Here is an 18,439-nt window from a genome sequence, read left to right on the forward strand (position 1 = left end):
CACGTAACACTAAAATCATTGAAAAACCCGATAAGAATCCTTATTATCTAACCATGTTACGGACATGTGACCTGGTTATTCTATTAGTTAACGTTTCTTCTTCTCTTTAACTTTTGTGCGCGTTCTCCTACTTAACCTTAGATCAAGATAAACTGTTTTTAGCTTGTGGCACGTGGTTTAAATGTTTATACACTCTTATACGTTAATAAATATTTATACACTCAACATCACAACTCATATAAATTCATGGAATCTAAAGGAGATCAAATGTGGATTATGGCGAGTACAAAATCTTGACAAGTTTTCAAAGTTTTTGAAACATTACTAATAAATTACTTTATCTGTAATATTTACATGCAAATTGTGTAAAGTGGATTATATGAATGTCCACGTACGCTTTGCCCTTGTGTACCTATATATAGCCATATGTTATAAACAACGGCTTTAAATATAATAGGGGCATATATGGGTTATTTGTTTTATATACCAATAAATTATATATAGATATGTGGAAGTAATAAATATTTTATTCACTTGAAAAACTATTAGTCATGAATGGTAAGGAAAACAATAATATGTTAGAATTTAATATATTTTCTCAAAAAATGAGATTTGGAATAAAATCAATTGTAATAAGAGGATTTGAAGGGAAAAATTAAACTACGAATGAAATTATTGTCTAAAACTTTATTTTGCTGCTAAATTGAATTTTTAAATAAGAGATTTAGATCAGGAAGTGAACAAATATAATAAAATTAAACGTGTACCAACTGCAAACACTCATAAGTGATATATAAATATTAGAAAAGTACATGCAGACCAATCAAAGTCAAATATATTTTTTATTTTCCGTTTAATTTCCTAGATGAGTCTGTTAGTATAAATTAAAGTCTTTATGTACCAATAAATTATATATAGATATATGGAAGTAATAAATATTTTATTCACATTAAAAACTATTAGTCATGAATGGTAAGGAAAACAATAATATGTTAGAATTTAATATATTTTCTCAAAAAATGAGATTTGGAATAAAATCAATTGTAATAAGAGGATTTGAAGGAAAAAATGAAACTGAATGAAATTATTGTCTAAAACTTTATTTTGCTGCTAAATTGAATTTTTAAATAAGAGATTTAGATCAGGAAGTGAACAAATATAATAAAATTAAACGTGTACCAACTGCAAACACTCATAAGTGATATATAAATATTAGAAAAGTTATGTAAACCAATCAAAGTCAAATATTTTTTTTATTTTCCGTTTAATTTCCTAGATGGTTCTGTTAGTATAAATTAAAGTCTTTATGTACCAATAAATTATATATAGATATATGGAAGTAATAAATATTTTATTCACATTAAAAACTATTAGTCATGAATGGTAAGGAAAACAATAATATGTTAGAATTTAATATATTTTCATCAAAAAATGAGATTTGGAATAAAATCAATTGTAATAAGAGGATTTGAAGGGAAAAATTAAACTACGAATGAAATTATTGTCTAAAACTTTATTTTGCTGCTAAATTGAATTTTTAAATAAGAGATTTAGATCACGAAATAAACAAATATAATAAAATTAAACGTGTACCAACTGCAAACACTCATAAGTGATATATAAATATTAGAAAAGTACATGCAGACCAATCAAAGTCAAATATTTTTTTTTATTTTCCGTTTAGTTTCCTAGGTGGGTCTGTTAGTAAAAATTAAAGTCCCTGTATTAGAAAGGCTGAACCACAGATTACCTATATTTAGATAGCTCATGACAATGTCATTTGTTATAACCAAATTTGCGTCAACTGGCGGTCTAAACTTGAACTACTTATATGACATCCTTAATAAAATACTGTCAAATTTGAAGTTTATTAATTAAACTTTCAAATTTATGTTTTTGTTTATAATATTTCTCAAAAATAACACACTTTCAAGATGTAGTATCACAAAAGATGAAATTTTGAAAACTATTATGAAAAAAATGATAAATTAAAAAATTTATTAGTTGTAATCTTGAGAGTAATCTTTTCTGTATACTCAAATCAAATGTAAACAGATCGGGTTTTGGAAGAAATATGATAATCCTTCAATTATAATAATGATCTAAACATAACGTCTTATTATTTATTAATAAAGTCAAAATAAATATTTTTAAATATTAATATGCTGGCAGATCCATCTAGGGCTTAGAACTTTAATTATAAAAATGATGTAACCTTGAACCATCTTTGTGGTCTGGACACAAGCGGTCCTTCAAGCGATTGGTTATCCTTGAACTAAGAAATTAATGGCGGCTCCAATAAGAGAAGCGCGCGAAACAGTGGTCTGTTCAAATGATCGAACAATGTTATGGAAATTATGGAAGATGTACGAAGAAAATAACATTTATAGACATAATTAATTGAATTTTCAAAAATAGACTAGTCAAATGCGAGTCTAGTCTGTTTTGTTTACAATCGCGAGACCACATGACGGGAGACGCCTTTAATTTCTTGAAAGGATAGAATAGAAAAAGACACATAGTTCTCTCTCTCTCTCTGACAAATAAGCGTTATAGCTCGTGTCTAGACTTTCCAATAAAGAGACTCAAACAGTGTTGCCAGATGACACATAATTATTAGGTTGTAACATTTTTTATCGTTTTTGATAAAAAATAAAACGTACACATAATTTTGGCTAAATGGCCCATATACCTTCAAGAAAATAGTTTGTAGTACCATCTGGTAGCAGTAATGAAAGTAAATACCGGATATGGTAAGTTTTTTCAGGAAATTTAAAATTTTTAAAACTAATTTCAATAAAGGCGGTTGTTAATGTAATAGAAATACTTCAAGTAAATAAAAAACATGGCAAGTACAACTGACCTTCGGAGAAAAACCTCTTCAGATACTGGAATCGAAGAAAAAAAACTATATTGGCTTTAATCCAGGAAAAAATTCAAACGGAGTGGAAATATATTATTCAGTTAAATGGAATCGAAGCAACAGTTGGGAAAATATGTTCTTTGGCACAATATAATTCCACTTGACTATCAATTTTTTTTCTATTTGGGTATATTTTAAAATATAAATTCAGTTTTTTATATGTTATCTGTTCTATCTACTCGATCGCTTTTTTAGTAATTTCCATCTGTGTCCCCGTTTCCTTCCTCATTTTATTTTTTTCCGCATTTCTACAGCTGCCAGGTTGGGGTCAAACTCACCAACGACCCAACCGTTACACCACCATCTCATTAAATTCAACTCCAACTACTGGAAAAGCGAATACCACTTCCTGAGGAAGAGTCTCCAGCCAGGGAAGTGAAGTTACAACTTCAATAACAAAAGACAAATAAATAAATTCAATATTAATGTATAAAGTTTTATTATCTCAAACTACTTGTAAAAATATGTACACAATACTTAATAACAGATGATATACCAACTGAACCCACTGTTAACTTCATCAACACTCATAATTATTACATTTTCTGGCGCCAAAGGTAAACGGGGTGAATGTTGTAGTGTTACTTCACAGTGTATTGACTGTTTGCAATTATTATAACTCTGATGATAATACATTTGCCATTTGGAATTCCTATTGAATAGTACAACAATCTCATAGTATTATTCATACAATTTCATGTCAAAAATATTAGCAACAGTATCAGGCTTGTATCAAAATATAATCTATGGGTTATTTCGGAAGACATGATATCCGAAAAAATTAAAATTAGCCCTTCTGTAATGAAATAACCTTATCAATTGCACTATCTTCTGCCCTTCTTCGGAGAATATGCCACAGGCGCTGGTAATGGTAATTTCAATTGTACTATGTTTTTGTTGTTAGCTTTCATGTTAAATGCTAAAATTCTAGCCACTTCCACTACTTTCTTCATACCAATTTTCAAGTCTTTAGAAAGAAGTTCGACGTCTACTTCGAATTCCATAGCAATGGCTGCTAAGATCATGGTATAGCAGAGAGCTTTGTCTTTCATGTGTAATGGACGTGTCCTAAATTGTTATTAAATATTTATAGAAATTACTGGTTGAGTAATTAGCGAAAATACATGCTTACCGGCTGCCGTTTGCACCTACTTCTGAAAATACTTTCAATATGTGATTATTGATATCAACGGATTTATCACAGACTACAAATTTTTTCGTGATGGATTTCATGGGTGTTTTTATATATACGATCAAATAATGTATATACAAGAATATTGTGAGACTGCGGATTTTGTCTTCTTCTGAGATATTTGATGTCAATAATTTATTCATATTAGTAGTGACGAACTTACAAAACCTGAAAGTTTATATCATGTGTCAAAACTAATGAATATGAATGGATTGGAAAAAATACTGACCCAAATTGATCTGCACTACCAGCTTCTATGATTTTTCCTGCTTCCACTGCTAGAGTGTCTAAAATATAAGCTTCCACCAAATCTTCCAAATTGTAAACACCATCCGGAGAAGAAGCATCTCTGTTAATTTTTGGTCTGTATATACTCTCATTTTCTACTACTTGTTCCACGTTATCAACTTTCAAACCTAATAAAATAAAATAATGACAACTATCGAGTTTTAAATTAAATCAAAGAATATTAATGCACTAAATTACATCACTAATGCCCCATTTCAATATTACATCATCTTAGCATTTTGCATCTAAAACTACAAAAATGCTCCAGACACCTTTTGCTGGGGGTGTACCCCTTTCCTGGCAGGAGGGGTCAGTGTAATTCACCAAATGCGTCATATACTCTAGCTACTTTCAATCAAATTTAATTATTTCTAGTGACTTCATATGGTTTACACTCAGTATATGTTTAGATAAAGTTCTGATTGTTTATGGCTGACCTGGTAGTTAATTCTCAAAATTTTCTTTATAGGAAAAGAAACAATTATAATATTTAAATGATCATATTTAAATTTATAATAAATAATTATTAATTTGGCTCAAAAATTGTTTGGTTCTTTTTATAATTTTTTTTGTGTATAAAACATTCTATTGTATCCGACTTCTCAAGGACTTGTGAATTTTCTAATTAGTTTGTTTTAAAAATAAATTTAAATGACACAATTTATTCTTCATTTACTTTGCTTCATCCAAACTCTTGAATAAACCACACAAACAAAATATTAGAAAGAAGAATTTTATTTGTGAACCAATTTATATCTTACCATTTCCTAATCCAGCTACAAAATTCTTTTTTCGTTTAGTGGGTTGAGGACCACCTCTTTTAAACTCCCTAGTAGTTATTTTATAATATGTACATTTTGATATACCAGTAGCTCTTAGAACTCTTTCTCTATAATTTGAAATGGGAATTTTGATACCATTCTGAGCTTCATCTCTCATAAATTTAAAAACATTGTGAATTACTTCCCTTGCTTGCGATTCTATTATCCTACCTCTAGTGCCAAGTGTTTTTTTAGGAGGTACTTTAAGGCCTAATTGTTGACTGTGATAAAGTGTACCATCAATAGGTAAACGATGAATTTTCTTTTTATGTTTAACCTTATTTTGGGGGGGTTTCACTTCATCGACAAATTGAGTTGTAAGTTTAGGAGGTTCCTGTATATAAGATTGTTGTACAACTTGCATATTACACTGAGTTGGATATTTTGGTTGTTCATTCTGCACAATTTGATAATTAGAATTTCCTATATCCGTTAAATGACCTGTATCGTTAAATTGAATGGTTAAAGTTTCTCCCGTTACTGTATGTATGTCCGTATTTTTCGAATCCAAACTCTTTTTAAGTGGTAATATCCTCCAGGATAAAGCTTGATTATTGTAATCTATATTAGGTGTCATCATTGACATTTTTCCTTAACTAATTAGAAAATAACTGATATAATTGCGTTCATTTATTATGAGTAATAAAGGTATATTCAATAACACAAACATTCAAAAACATAAATACTTTGTTGTTGTGAAGCGCCGATAATTAAATAAACATTTCTGTCTAAAGTCAGATGTCAGAAATATTGGCCTTTATATATATGTTTTTACAGCTATTCCCCGCATACAAAATTAGTGGAATAGTCTTACAGCCAAAGAGTATTAAGTGGATTCTCGTTAATTACAACAAAAATTAAAACCTTGATAATAAAAGATTCTATTTGAATTTGAGCCAGAATGTGAAAATACAGTAAAACTATAACTCGAATGTCAAGGGAAATGCAAAAGTTTCCGTCTTAATAAGATTTCGAGATAATATCCTATATATAATAAAAAATAAAATAAATGTAACTGAACGGAACAAGTAACATAGGTAGGTTAGTAACAAAATACATTATTCATACATTATGTCACTTAATAATTATTAATTCTTATTTTGTCATATCCACATTCACTTATATTACTTCTTCAATTAAATCTTCGTTATTGTTATCTAAACCCATTTAATTGCCGATTGTTTCACCATCTGAGTTTTTTATGTAAAAAGTAAGCACAAGAGGGTAAATCCCTTTTACACTCGAATAGTTCAAGGATGGCACTTCTTCAAAGGAAGGAATCCTGATAAATTGACTTTCTGTGCCTTTACCACGGTAGTATCGGTCAGGTCGACGACTTTTCTTCTATACTCTAAGCTATCCAAGTTTCTGGTCCACTCTGGATCGCCTATAAGTCAAATTGCTTTCTTCAGTATTGAGTCAAGCATCCTCCAGGTATATTTGGAAGCTGAGGCCCACATTTGCGATTAATACTGCGAAGAGTGTTATATAGTTGAAGACTCATCACCAAGGGCGTCAGTAGTATCAGCATGTCTTGTAGGATCAAGGGCTGACTGTTGGGGAAGCAAATTATTTTCACTCAAATAATTAAAAATTGATTTTACAAATAGTAATTTGTAACCACATTCATTTGTGCATTGGTTTCTTTTTTATTGAGCTGATATCTGCATATTGCAAAAATTATTGTTCTTTGGCAGCAGTGGAAGGAGGGCAACTGAAAATTTTTGCAGCATAAAATTATGTTGAAAATCTCCCAGTTTTTCGCTATAATTGGCTACTTCTCGCATTACCTGAGCCTATATCTTCTTTCCATATCAATGTTGTACATGTTAAGGTACATTAGAGCCTGTAAAATATGGTGTAAAAATCCATATTTTATGATTTATTAAATTACACTTCAATATCACTGATTTGAACTTTGTATACTTACCTTGTAACCTTAATTTTTAAAATATTTGACTATAAAAAATAAATACACAGACATAAAAGGAAAAAATAGTATAATTTTACGTTCAAATAACTTAAATTTCAGTAGTAACTTAATAACTCATAGATATTTAATTTGCAATCTCATGATTTTAATTAATAAATTTCTTTTAGTTCCATCTGAATTATATTTTAATAACCTAGCAAGATAATTACCCTTAAAATAGTATTTGAAATCATATATTTTATATCAATCCATATGAATTTATACTACAAAACAATATAAATAAGCACAAAATGTCACAATACTTACCTGCTACAGTTTGTTCCAACTGTTGTTTAACTGCATCAATATTCATGGTAAGTCGTTCTCTTTGTTCAGTAACTCTTTTGGCTTTTTTAGATCCAAATTGTTTGTTTAGTTCAGCTGCAGCGTTATCTTTGATAGGAGATATTTCAAATTTCCTTTTTTTATTGAATCTTGCTTGAACAGTAGCACGATCATACTGGAATAATGTAATCTAAAACAGCATGTGAAAATATATGACTAAAATTTAATTCATTGTATTGTACAATAACAAATATAAATTAATATTAAACCTGGTCTGAATCTCTCTTGTGGATAACAATAAAATTATGGTATAACTCATCATCTTCTACTTCTCCAGTGTACAAAAGTTTGTTGGAAGTAACAGCTATCAATTTCTCACTAAGTACTGTTTCATAAAGTTGCGCTTCTAACGTATTCACACTTTCTGGTTTAACTTTTGAATTGTCAAAATTAACTAAAAAGTTTTGTTAGTTTTTCCTATAATAGAACACAATCTTTAACTTACTTAAAATAGGTCTATGTCCTGTCTGTTTTGTTACAACTTTCCTAATCACAGGCATTATTAATAACAATTAATATTTGAAATTTAATTGAAAATCAAGTTCTTTATAACATTGATGTAAACATTCGTCGAAGGATTAAAATGTGCTATACTTATTTAAAAGCAAACAATATCAATATAACCTTACTTTTTCTTCTTTTTTCAATAAATGTAGTCTTAGGGATCTTATGTTACCATCAAAGTATATTGGCAACTTCTAATGCTCTTCTGAAAGTCTGAAAATGTTTTTTATGATTGTGCCGAAGTTTCGTTTCAATCCCTGATTTATTCAATCCAATTTTTCTAAAAATGTAACTGAAAGCAATAATATGTGACTAAAGTACTTTTTGCTCAAGAACCTGAAATGGTTCGTCGATTTGGATAAACGCTTTGTGGTAACTGTCATTGCCAGCTGTTTAGGTACATTTTTGGTACTTTCTAAATCAAAGTTCAAAAAATCCAATAAAAGTCTAAATTACTTTATAGTATCATGATTATCACTTAATTACATCATTATACAAAAATGAATTCATCAAATTTATTGGCAAACTCTGCCATAACATCATCTACAAGTCTACATTGCTCCAAAAATGCCTTAACGGATATGTTTGGATGGTTCTTACAAATACTTTTAGCTAGTTTGGCGTTTACTTGTCTTATCGGTAAAGTTGTTATGGTATTTTTCAAACTATAATATTTATTTAGATTATTTTAGCAAAAAGATTTTGTGAACCAATAACCGAACGTAGGTCATGGCTTATTTGGTTTTATGATACTTCGAAACAGGGAATGGGTTCAGTAGCTATACATTTAGCAAATGTTTGGTTAGCAGGACAGTATACCGGAGATCCGTGCACTTGGTAAATTGAATGGTTTATTAAATTAGCCTACAGGATGAATATTTATTTATTTATTCTAGGTATTTAATAAATTTTCTATTAGACTCATCACTTGGTTTAGCAATAATATTTATCGGCATTAGACTTAGTCAGTACTTAGCTAGGAAGAAAGGTTGGGAGTACATCAATTTTGGAGAATATGGTAAGTAATTATAGGAAAATAAATGTTCTTTTTAACCCTAGAATACTACAATGTTTTCAATTTAACTTAATACTATTTTATCATAAATTTGACGACTAAAAAAAAAATAAACTTAACATTTACATATTTATTAAAAAAACACATATTCTTCGGATTTTGAGATCAAAAATAATAATTGTTTTTAAAAAACTTTTAATATTCGATACATTCAGTACACCATTTCCCATGATTTTTGCTGCATATAGGATTTTTGCAATGTGTGCAATAGGTGACCATGATGTGTCTTTATTGATTTGAGCAATAAGTGCACAAGGTCCTTTCTTTACCAATAATTTGGATCCAATGTTCAGAAAGTTGGTGACTTAGAAATCATAAATTGAGGATAGTTTAGGTTTTTTTTTTCACTTTTAATGTTATTTCAGCAATACAAAACACAAATTCAATGCAAGCAGTGCTAATATTTCAAAAAATACAATGTCAACATGTTGTCTTTCTGTTGTATAATTGGTCAAAATTGACAACACCTGATTTTGTTTTGTTGCAGTTTTTTTGTTAATTCAAGAAATTTCTTCCCCCTTTTCTGCATTGTGGATAGTAGTAATACAATTTTAATTTATTTTTGAAGGGGGTTATACGAAATTAGTGTTTTGTTCTTATTGAAACAAAACATTGATGAATGGAGTTTATGTCTCTTTGCCTCCAACATTTCTGATGGGATTTCTTTATTATTTTTTTCTTAGAATCTCAATAATTGTCAATATATATGGACCTTGCAGGAGTTTATCTGCTAATTATCCCAAACTGAATGTCCATTGTGATGTTTCAGTTTGTACCATGAGTACTTTTTATAAATTATTTTACATAGTCTTCTGACAATGGCATTCTGTTGTTCCTTTTTTGAACCATATCTGATCTGCTAAGTGTTTCTTAAATTTCCTCATGAACTTCAAAATCACTTCTCCTACTACCTCTACAGTTATTTCCAACTCCTGGCAATCACTTTCAACATTCAGAACATGAACCTAAATCATCTTCTACATTCATTATTTTTTTTCAATTAATTCTGTTAGAGCGCAAAAAAGATAAAATTTGTCACACTTGCATACACATATATCAAGCTTGAACCTAATTAGGAAGGTACTATAGTGCTGCCCTAAACACAACAATCGAGTGAAGACAAAATTAGCCAAAGAAAACTTTAGTATTCTAGGCTTAAATTATAAGTTAATATGTTTTAGGCAAACCTCCATCTGCGAATGCATGGATGACGCAGTGTTGTTTATATATTTGTTTGATGATAATAGTTAAAGTTTCAATTACTTTATTTATGCAATTAGATTTTTGGGATAATGTAAAAGATTTTATTTTGTCTCCAATACCAAATCAAAAAGTGGAAGTTGCTTTTGTTATGTTGATTATTCCTTTCTTTATAAATGTAAGTAGTTATTACACATATTAATCTGCTTGTTATCCATCATTTTGAGAAATTGTTAGTGCGACGAATCAATCCCAACCTGAATATAATTCCACAACACTAATTTGATTTTCAGCAAAAACACTCAACAACTCAACAGTGCCATTGAATTGTGCATGAAATGAATTAAATTTGAGGCAGCCTCCTAGTGCCAATACTGTACATAATATTTCCTTCCAGTCTCTAATTACACCATAACGGGCACATTCGTGGACGACTCTGTTATTCTCTTGACCCACAAATAGTAACATCTTCAAGAACATAGATTCGAAGTAGAAGATTGGCTCAAAAGATTGAGAATAAACATAAACGAAAGCAAATCGCAATGTAACTTACACTAAGAAAAGAAAAAATGTGTCAATAACATAGAAGTTGCACAATATTTTTCATTAAATGTTTAGGAATGCATTTAGATGCCAAATTAAACCGGAGAGAAAACATTAAACAATTAAAAAATGTCGTTAGAAAATAAAATCTTATTGTACAAGGCTGTCATCATTCTAATCTGGATTAACGGCATAGACTGTGGGGCTGTGCCACCAAATCAAGTATAGTTATCAAACAAAGGGCACAATCTAATATACTACAGGTCAAGTTCAATGGGCCCACAAGCATTTAATATGATTAAGGTCGAAAATTCTGGATCTTAATGGGTGTATATGGTACTGAATGCAGTTCTAAAACGTCGCTTATGTATTAGATAACCTCCCTGAATGAAAACGAACTGTAAACAAGCTTCCAAACTGATGCCACCCAGATTATGACTTGATATTCCAACAATGGTGCATTGAGTGAATTTCTAGTCAGTTGATACTGTCCTAGTCCTGGGTAGTAGTCACTGAAAAAACAAAATCAGTTTTGTGATTAGTTTTGAGCAGACTGAAGACACCTTTGATGATTTATGGTTAAAATAGAACCAGTTATGACTCGAAATGGACTCAATTCGTTTCCTATCAATCCTCTTTAGATTTGGTCTTGTTTAATGTTATTTCGTAGTTCCTGCATGATCGTTCATTCTAATGCAAGAGCAACTCTTAAGGTCAAAATTACACTTAAACTTGTTACAAAGTTACAAAAATCATTCCAAAAGTGTTGAAGCATCAATCTGACAATCTCACTGGCTTTTTATCCATTTTAATTTTTAAAAATATGCCTTTTGATGTGTTGATTGTCCCTGATGTTCCAAACCAGATGGAACAGTACAAGAAACAATACAAAAGGTAAACCAAAAGTTGGAATCTCACGTTAATCCCCAACCATTGTTGAAAGGAAGAGGCGACCGAAGACAAATTGACCAACAGACCTAAAATAAGATGTGGAAGGTATCTTCTCATTGATATATGTGAAGTTTTCTGTCCATTGTAGCCTCCAAGACAAGAAAACAACCTATAGAATTGCAAATTTTGATTATTATTACATAAAAAATCAACTTGTAAAATTTCCATAAAAGTGTAAAGATTTATTTTCTTATTTTAAGATGTTGATGTTTTGGGTCACTGATAATTTCTTAATGTATAAAGATCCATCGAAGAGAAGAAGATATAGTGACAGTATTTTGCGTAGAATGCATGTTAAATATCGTTCACTTACAAGAAAGAGACTTGTCGATTCAGAAAGTGATGTATTGCTGTCCGCCGATGATGAGCTCTTAGATTCTGAAACTGTACCCATAACAAGAACCGTAGATACTTAATATTTTGAAAGGTGCGTTAAATTATATCATTTTTTATTACAGTGAAATACATTCCATTAGATTTAATAAATAAGATAAAAATAATAAATACTGAGCTACAAAATTTTAAAAAATCGAAAAAACATTGCCCAAAAAATTTGTTATTAATCCTTACCGATTGGCACTACAGCTCGATTTGAGCCTTGGCCTCCTAGACAATTCTCCTACAAACTGGTGTGTTCTTCATCTTCTCAGAATAATTGCAAGTCTTGATGAACTTGCTTAGTCCATCTGATACAGGGTTTGTTTTTTTTAAGGGCTTTCTTTGTATGTGGCCAAACCATCTCAACCTCTGGGCCTTAAAGAAATGAAACCATGTTGTCATTGCCTGGTATTTCATCTATTATTCTGGATTGTCCAGTCTGTTTCCTTTCCATATATTCTTCTGATGATTTTTCTTTCTACTTTTTTCAATCTTCCTTGGTCTTTTGTGTTATTACCCAACATCCACTGCCATAAGTTACAACTAGCCTTACTAGAGTCCTCAAGTTCGTTTTTCTTGTTATTAGTTTGTTTTTCAAGATCTTCAGGTTTGCAAAATAAGCACTATTACCATTTTGTATTCTTTCTTGTGTGGCAGTGCTTGGTATGGCTTCATTGTTTATATTTTCATTGATTATATTGATTGCTAAATGGTTGCCAAAGGAAAAAACGATTTTTTTGCTCTTGTCGATTTAGTAAGACTGTACTAAATACAGTTTTAAAAAGTTTTTTAAGAAAATTCAAATTTGTATCTGTTGATTTTCTTTTTGGACCCATTTTCCTAACCAACACTTGGCACCTGGAGAGTTAGCAACTAAATAGACAGCTGCAGATGGTCGGGTTCATAGTTCATTGTTGTGCCCCACTTGGTGTTACCAAAGTGTCCTTTGAGAAACCGATCAGGCGTTTTGGCTTGAATCCTTTTATGTCGTTAGGCAGGTTGTGGGGTTTTCCCAGGTGTTTAAACGATAACGTGGTCTGCAGTTTCGTCCTCCTTCATGCACCAGAGGCACTTCGAATCATCCGTGATGCCCATGGTGTATCTCAGATGGTAGTGTCCGGTTAGAAGTCCGGTCATTAGTCTAGCCATTTTAGCTGGAGCATGTGGTTTGGTAATAGGCGAACGGGGACAGCGTTTTTGGCCACACAAGGATGGGTTCTGGTCCCTTTTGTTGCCCGAGTGACCGGGCATCCAAACGAGCTGGATCTTGCAGCCATCAAGATGAACGGGGTGTATTGAGTTAATTGTTAGCCAGTTGATACTGTCCTAGTCCTAGGTAGTGTCATTGAAACAACAAAATCAATTTTGTATTTTCAATGTTTCAATTCAATCATAAATTATTATATTTTAGTTTTTCCTTTATTGTAAATTAAGAGAAAATGTAACTTATTTTTTTTTCTAGAAACAAGTATACCAACATTCCGTAGTTACAAAAAAAAACTTGAACCAAACCTTTAGAAGATAGAATATCGTCAAGTATACCATACTAGTCCAACGAATTGTTATTTCTAGACGATCATCTGAGGCATATTTATTTTCAGTTCGAACCAAAAATGGTATTCGGTTTATTACTCTTTTTCCGTTTAATCTATTGTGATTGAAAAAGATTGATTTTTCTATTTTTTCGTTCAGTTTTTCGAATCTGAGTTAACCCTGAACCATTGATGAGGCTAAAAATATAAGGGTACATCGTACCTTATATTTTTATTCTTGATGAAGATCAAATAAAACGCCGAAACGTTGGCAATTAAAAAGAAACTCCTAAGCCGACCGCCCACGCTGCGACTGTTTTTAAACAAATGTTGCAAACCAGTTGATATTGCAACAGGTGACTCGAATGAAACCAGTTTGCAATCGTATAATGTATCTTGTAGCTAACCAATGAGGGTTGATTTTATTCGAAACTATTTTCGAATAAACTATTCATTAAACAATAAAATAATTAGTTGAGCTTGGATTTAATAACCCGACGACCATAATCGACGAATATCATACTATTAAAGACCCCTCGTATCCGTTTACAAACCGCTTTATAACAGTTATATGTCCGGTCGTTAGAGTATTATCGATATAAAATAATTTGATACGTTAATGGAGCTTCAAGTGTCTAAGGAAGTCACTTGGAGTCAATTAATTATGATGTGGGTCCCCATTAGGATCGTGTACCATAAATATTAATGAATACAATAATCATCAAGTTACGTTTAATGGAGAGTAAAATTAGGCACGCTTTGAATCACCCAACCAGATGACTAACAATCGATTCCGCGGTCGCGGGTGTTGTTTTTCATCTGATTATCACATGCTTATTTTATTTTGTTGTTGCAAGATTAACTGATTTGCAACATTATATATAATTATAAATTTTGAAAATATATTTGAAAGAAAATGACTTAATTGTAGAACAGATTCTTAGAATTCTACAACTTAACTTATATAGTCCAGGAAATAAAGCTCAAAAAAGGCATAACCTCGCAATTTTTTTGTCCTGCATCGATTTGTACAAAAATTTAGGGATCAGACTCATTCCACCCTATAATTCATTTTCTATATTGTGCCGTTGTACGGTTTTTGTTTTTTAAGTGTGAAAACTACCCCTAATTGTAAAATAACAGTTTAAATCTTAACATGAATAAAATTTGTTTTTTTATTTAGTTAAATAAGGACGTAGTTCCTTCATTTTTAGTGATAGAAAGTTTTTTCGAACATCAGTTTGTAGGGTTTTTCAAGAGCTACAAGACTACGTTAATTAAATTTTTTAATATCCCTTAATTTTTAAATGGGGTGAGTTTAAAGGGTTCGGATAAGGTGGTGCTTGCTCGAAAATTGAGGTTATATCTCGCCAAATATTCACTGTGTACAAAATCTACACACAGGAAAATTTCTAACATTAAAAAAGCTATGATTTGATATTTCATCATTTTTTTCGTATTCCCAGTATTTTCGGAGATATTTCGAAGTAAAGGATGGAAAATATGAAATTGCAAAAAAAATCGTTTGCTCTTTAAACTCCAATTTTTCTAAAATTACGCATTTCAAATTGGACAAACTTGTTGATAATACATATAAAAAGAAAATGACAGAAGGTCGAAGATCTATTTTTATCAAAGGGGTAGCTAGGGGGTTGTTTATACTGATTTTTTCTTAGAAAAAAGTTGGAAGTGACCTTATTTTGATCATAAGTCGCTCGATTTTCATGCTAGACACTTTTTTCCATTTTAAAGCTCTAATTATATACTTTAAAGTTACTTAGAACTGCAAATAACTCGAAGAAAACGTAAAGAAGATTTTTTTCTTATAATTTTTCCATCGATACCTGAGTCAGAATGTGAAAATTTCAAATAAATCCAGTTAGGACCAAAAAATTTCGAGCCAAAATGCTTCATTTCGTGGACTAATATACCAACTGTTTGATGTAATGTCGAAAAACTAAAAATGAAACTATACAGTGTGTCCAAAAAATTCAAATTGTAGATACCAGATTTGATTTTATGTTTTTTGACATTTCGGATATTATTATTTTTATTTGTATACTTTTAGAATGTACAGAAAAAGAACAAATATTTATTTTGAATTTAGAATTGGTTATTAGTTTATTTACGGCGAATAATATGTGATATAATAAGTTAAGATATATCTTACCAGATATTAGAAAAAAAATCTTTTTTTTATTCGACTGATTTTTCTTAGCGAAATTGCTTCAAACTGTGCCTTATTGATTTACGATTCTTCTAAATTAAATATATTTTTTTTTCATGATTATATACAGGGTTATTGATCATGATTATGATCTTAAACAACGAAAGAAGCGGTTCACCTCCTCTATTTTTGTCAAAAACACAGTTCTACTATACTTGAAACAAATTAGACTTTTTTCAATAATCCTGTACCCTAAAGAACTTATGACAGGCTCCGAAACTATACTAAAACTAACGTTATCCTTTTCTTTTATAATAATCTTCGAAATTAATTGTTTGGAATGTCTGATTTTTTGAAAAATACATAATTATGTGAATATATCTCTAGTTAATATACGAGGGCAGCTTTTTTTTCAACCTCGAATCTCTCGCACTACACACTCCGCCATTGTTGACATTCAGTCGTCAGTCGGCGTTGTGCTACAGCCATGTAAACATGTCCGCCATTATTGGTGCTCCCGCACACAATTTATGGCATCCGTCGACGTGTTTCGATTGGAAGAAAGTCGGGATCAGTACAGAATAGCTTTGGTTAAAGCAGCTAAAGGGAAAGTGGGAGTCAGTTTGCGAAAATTGTGTTGAAAATTCGAAAATTTTTGGCGAAATTTGAAACGAAACTTATATTCTGAAAGTTGGGAAGCAACTACACATGAAGAATAAGAAAAGAAATGCCGGATTGACTATTTCATAATTTAATGCAACATTTGAAAACAAAAATTAGGCAAACAAACTAAATGGAAGCTACTCATGTTTTGAAATAGACAAATAACAAAAAATATTTATAATTGTTTTTCAAAATATTCTCCATAAAGTTCAAAACACTTTTGCATGCTTTTGAACCAATTTTCCATTCCGATACATGTCATTTGAACGCATCAACTGCTTCTTCTGGTAATTATTTTGGTAATAAAATTATTGTTTTATAACCTACCGGATGTTGAAAAAAAAACGGCCCTCATATAAATATGTAAAAATATCTCTAGTTCACATATATGTGTAAGTTTAAAGTTGAGTTGTCAAAATTTTCTGTACTTTTCTTATTGATGTTAAAAGAACTGTAAACTTATTGTTTATGACATATTGACCAACAACAAATGCCTTCTGTTCTCTTTTTTAAAGCTTACTCGTCCTGGATGTCCTCTTTGGAACCGATGTAAATGTGACGAAAAGTGTTCGAAACCAAAAATTGTTACAAAATGGATTTATCAGATTTTCTGTTTCTAATGCTGATTCTGAATAAGCACCAAAAACAACTAATTTATTATATATTGTTTAATGGTAATTCTAAATCAGTATTTCTGCTTTAGCCAATAATTTAATTAAAAATCTTTCAAATGACATCTCAATTTTGGCATATCTGCAATATTGAATGACAAACTACTCGTAAATGAATCCTTTTTGGTATTTAAATAAAAATATCTGTAGTTTGTTAAGTAATAGAAACCTTCCTAGTTAGTTTTCCCTACTTTTTAGATAACTAGGTCCCATACATTCAAAAGCAGTTAATGCCTTCTGTTTGCTTTTTTCTAAAACTCACCTGTCATAAATTTAATGAAATCTTTTCGACCGAAAACCCGAAATGGATTTATCAGATTTTCTGTTCCTAGTGTTCGATTTAAGTAAGCAACAGAAACAACTAAGTAAACTTGTTTTAAATAAAATTTAAAAGTTCCCCTTCAGTTCCAAGTTTTTATTCAAGGACAAAAAAATGGTTTTTTCGCGATTATATTTTTTACAGATCGTAAGTTATTTGCAAAAATATGTTCTGGCTCAACTAGTCCAATGACTTATTAAAGAGAATGAATTCTAAAGTTAGAAAAAAATTTTCCCACGTTAATCAAATCAAATATTCAGAATTTTTTTTTTTGGTCTAATTTGACTGGACTATTAATATTTATCAGAGATGGTTAACATCTCACAGTTACTCTGTGTTTAAATACTGACTTTAAAAGATAAAATCAGAGTTTAGAAGAACTTGTCATATATCTGAACTGAGTATATTTCATGATACAAAACTGATCAAATTAATATATGTAAAATGTTCGAAATTATTTTTAACATTATAATCGAAATTGTTCTAGTCTTTCAGCGAAATGGTACTACATATATTGCATCCAAAATGAACTGCTTGGGATGCAAATTATTTTCAAAATTCCAAATATCATATCCAAAGAATTAGTTTTAACTGTAACTATATAATTTTGATTATACCAAAAGGGTGTTTGTACAGTACATTAGTTTCAATTTCTATTTATTCTTGTTTCTTCTTTAACGAATCATAATATTGATATTGGCAGTACATTTTGGTACACATACCAACGGTCTAACCCATTTTAGTCATATGTGCCAAATGTCATAAGCAGTGTTGCCACAATTTAAAAGGTGAATGTGAAAATTGTTATGTTATAGACTGTGTCAATTATTGTTTTAAGGATGAAAAATTTATATAAAGTTTACCGATAAAATTAACTTGGCTCTGTTTTCTAATT

General features: G+C 30.4%; 2 protein-coding genes across 3 annotated transcripts; one reads left to right on the plus strand and one right to left on the minus strand.

The window, feature by feature from the left end:
- Nucleotides 1-152: 152 nt before the first annotated feature.
- Nucleotides 153-8,375, minus strand: LOC130446956 (DNA-directed RNA polymerase I subunit RPA49-like). 2 transcript variants are annotated; one of them, XM_056783517.1, is made up of 6 exons: nt 7,987-8,375; nt 7,751-7,935; nt 7,464-7,671; nt 4,345-4,531; nt 4,056-4,283; nt 153-3,991 (listed from the first exon to the last, which is right to left on the minus strand). In XM_056783517.1, exons 1-6 carry the CDS (start codon nt 8,039-8,041, stop codon nt 3,748-3,750), a joined length of 1,107 nt encoding a protein of 368 aa, XP_056639495.1. In that variant the 5' UTR covers nt 8,042-8,375; the 3' UTR covers nt 153-3,747. The 2 variants fall into 2 exon arrangements, with proteins under 2 accessions (XP_056639495.1, XP_056639494.1); XM_056783516.1 differs by lacking the exons at nt 7,464-7,671; nt 7,751-7,935; nt 7,987-8,375 and adding an exon at nt 5,165-6,006 and having other exon boundaries at nt 3,340-3,991.
- LOC130446957 (store-operated calcium entry regulator STIMATE-like) lies at nt 8,280-16,289 on the plus strand. Its single transcript, XM_056783518.1, has 6 exons — nt 8,280-8,684; nt 8,738-8,882; nt 8,942-9,063; nt 10,302-10,498; nt 12,015-12,241; nt 13,655-16,289. The coding sequence occupies exons 1-5, from the start codon at nt 8,546-8,548 to the stop codon at nt 12,228-12,230; spliced, it is 819 nt and encodes a 272-aa protein (XP_056639496.1). The 5' UTR covers nt 8,280-8,545; the 3' UTR covers nt 12,231-12,241; nt 13,655-16,289.
- Nucleotides 16,290-18,439: the final 2,150 nt, after the last annotated feature.

The sequence above is a fragment of the Diorhabda sublineata genome, chromosome 7 (genome assembly GCF_026230105.1).
Source record: "Diorhabda sublineata isolate icDioSubl1.1 chromosome 7, icDioSubl1.1, whole genome shotgun sequence".
In the NCBI taxonomy this organism is placed as follows: Eukaryota; Metazoa; Arthropoda; class Insecta; order Coleoptera; family Chrysomelidae; genus Diorhabda; species Diorhabda sublineata.

What these genes read in the sequence shown, in the direction of transcription:
- LOC130446957 (XM_056783518.1), top strand. Translation starts at nt 8,546, where the DNA reads ATGAATTCATCAAATTTATTGGCAAACTCTGCCATAACATCATCTACA. An exon ending in ACCGGAGATCCGTGCACTTG is followed by an intron (nt 8,883 to 8,941) that starts GTAAATTGAATG and finishes TATTTATTCTAG; the next exon opens with GTATTTAATAAATTTTCTAT. An exon ending in CATCAATTTTGGAGAATATG is followed by an intron (nt 9,064 to 10,301) that starts GTAAGTAATTAT and finishes AATATGTTTTAG; the next exon opens with GCAAACCTCCATCTGCGAAT.
- LOC130446956 (XM_056783516.1), bottom strand. Translation starts at nt 5,810, where the DNA reads ATGTCAATGATGACACCTAATATAGATTACAATAATCAAGCTTTATCC. An exon ending in TGTAGCTGGATTAGGAAATG is followed by an intron (nt 4,532 to 5,164) that starts GTAAGATATAAA and finishes TTATTTTATTAG; the next exon opens with GTTTGAAAGTTGATAACGTG. An exon ending in GGTAGTGCAGATCAATTTGG is followed by an intron (nt 4,284 to 4,344) that starts GTCAGTATTTTT and finishes ATAAACTTTCAG; the next exon opens with GTTTTGTAAGTTCGTCACTA.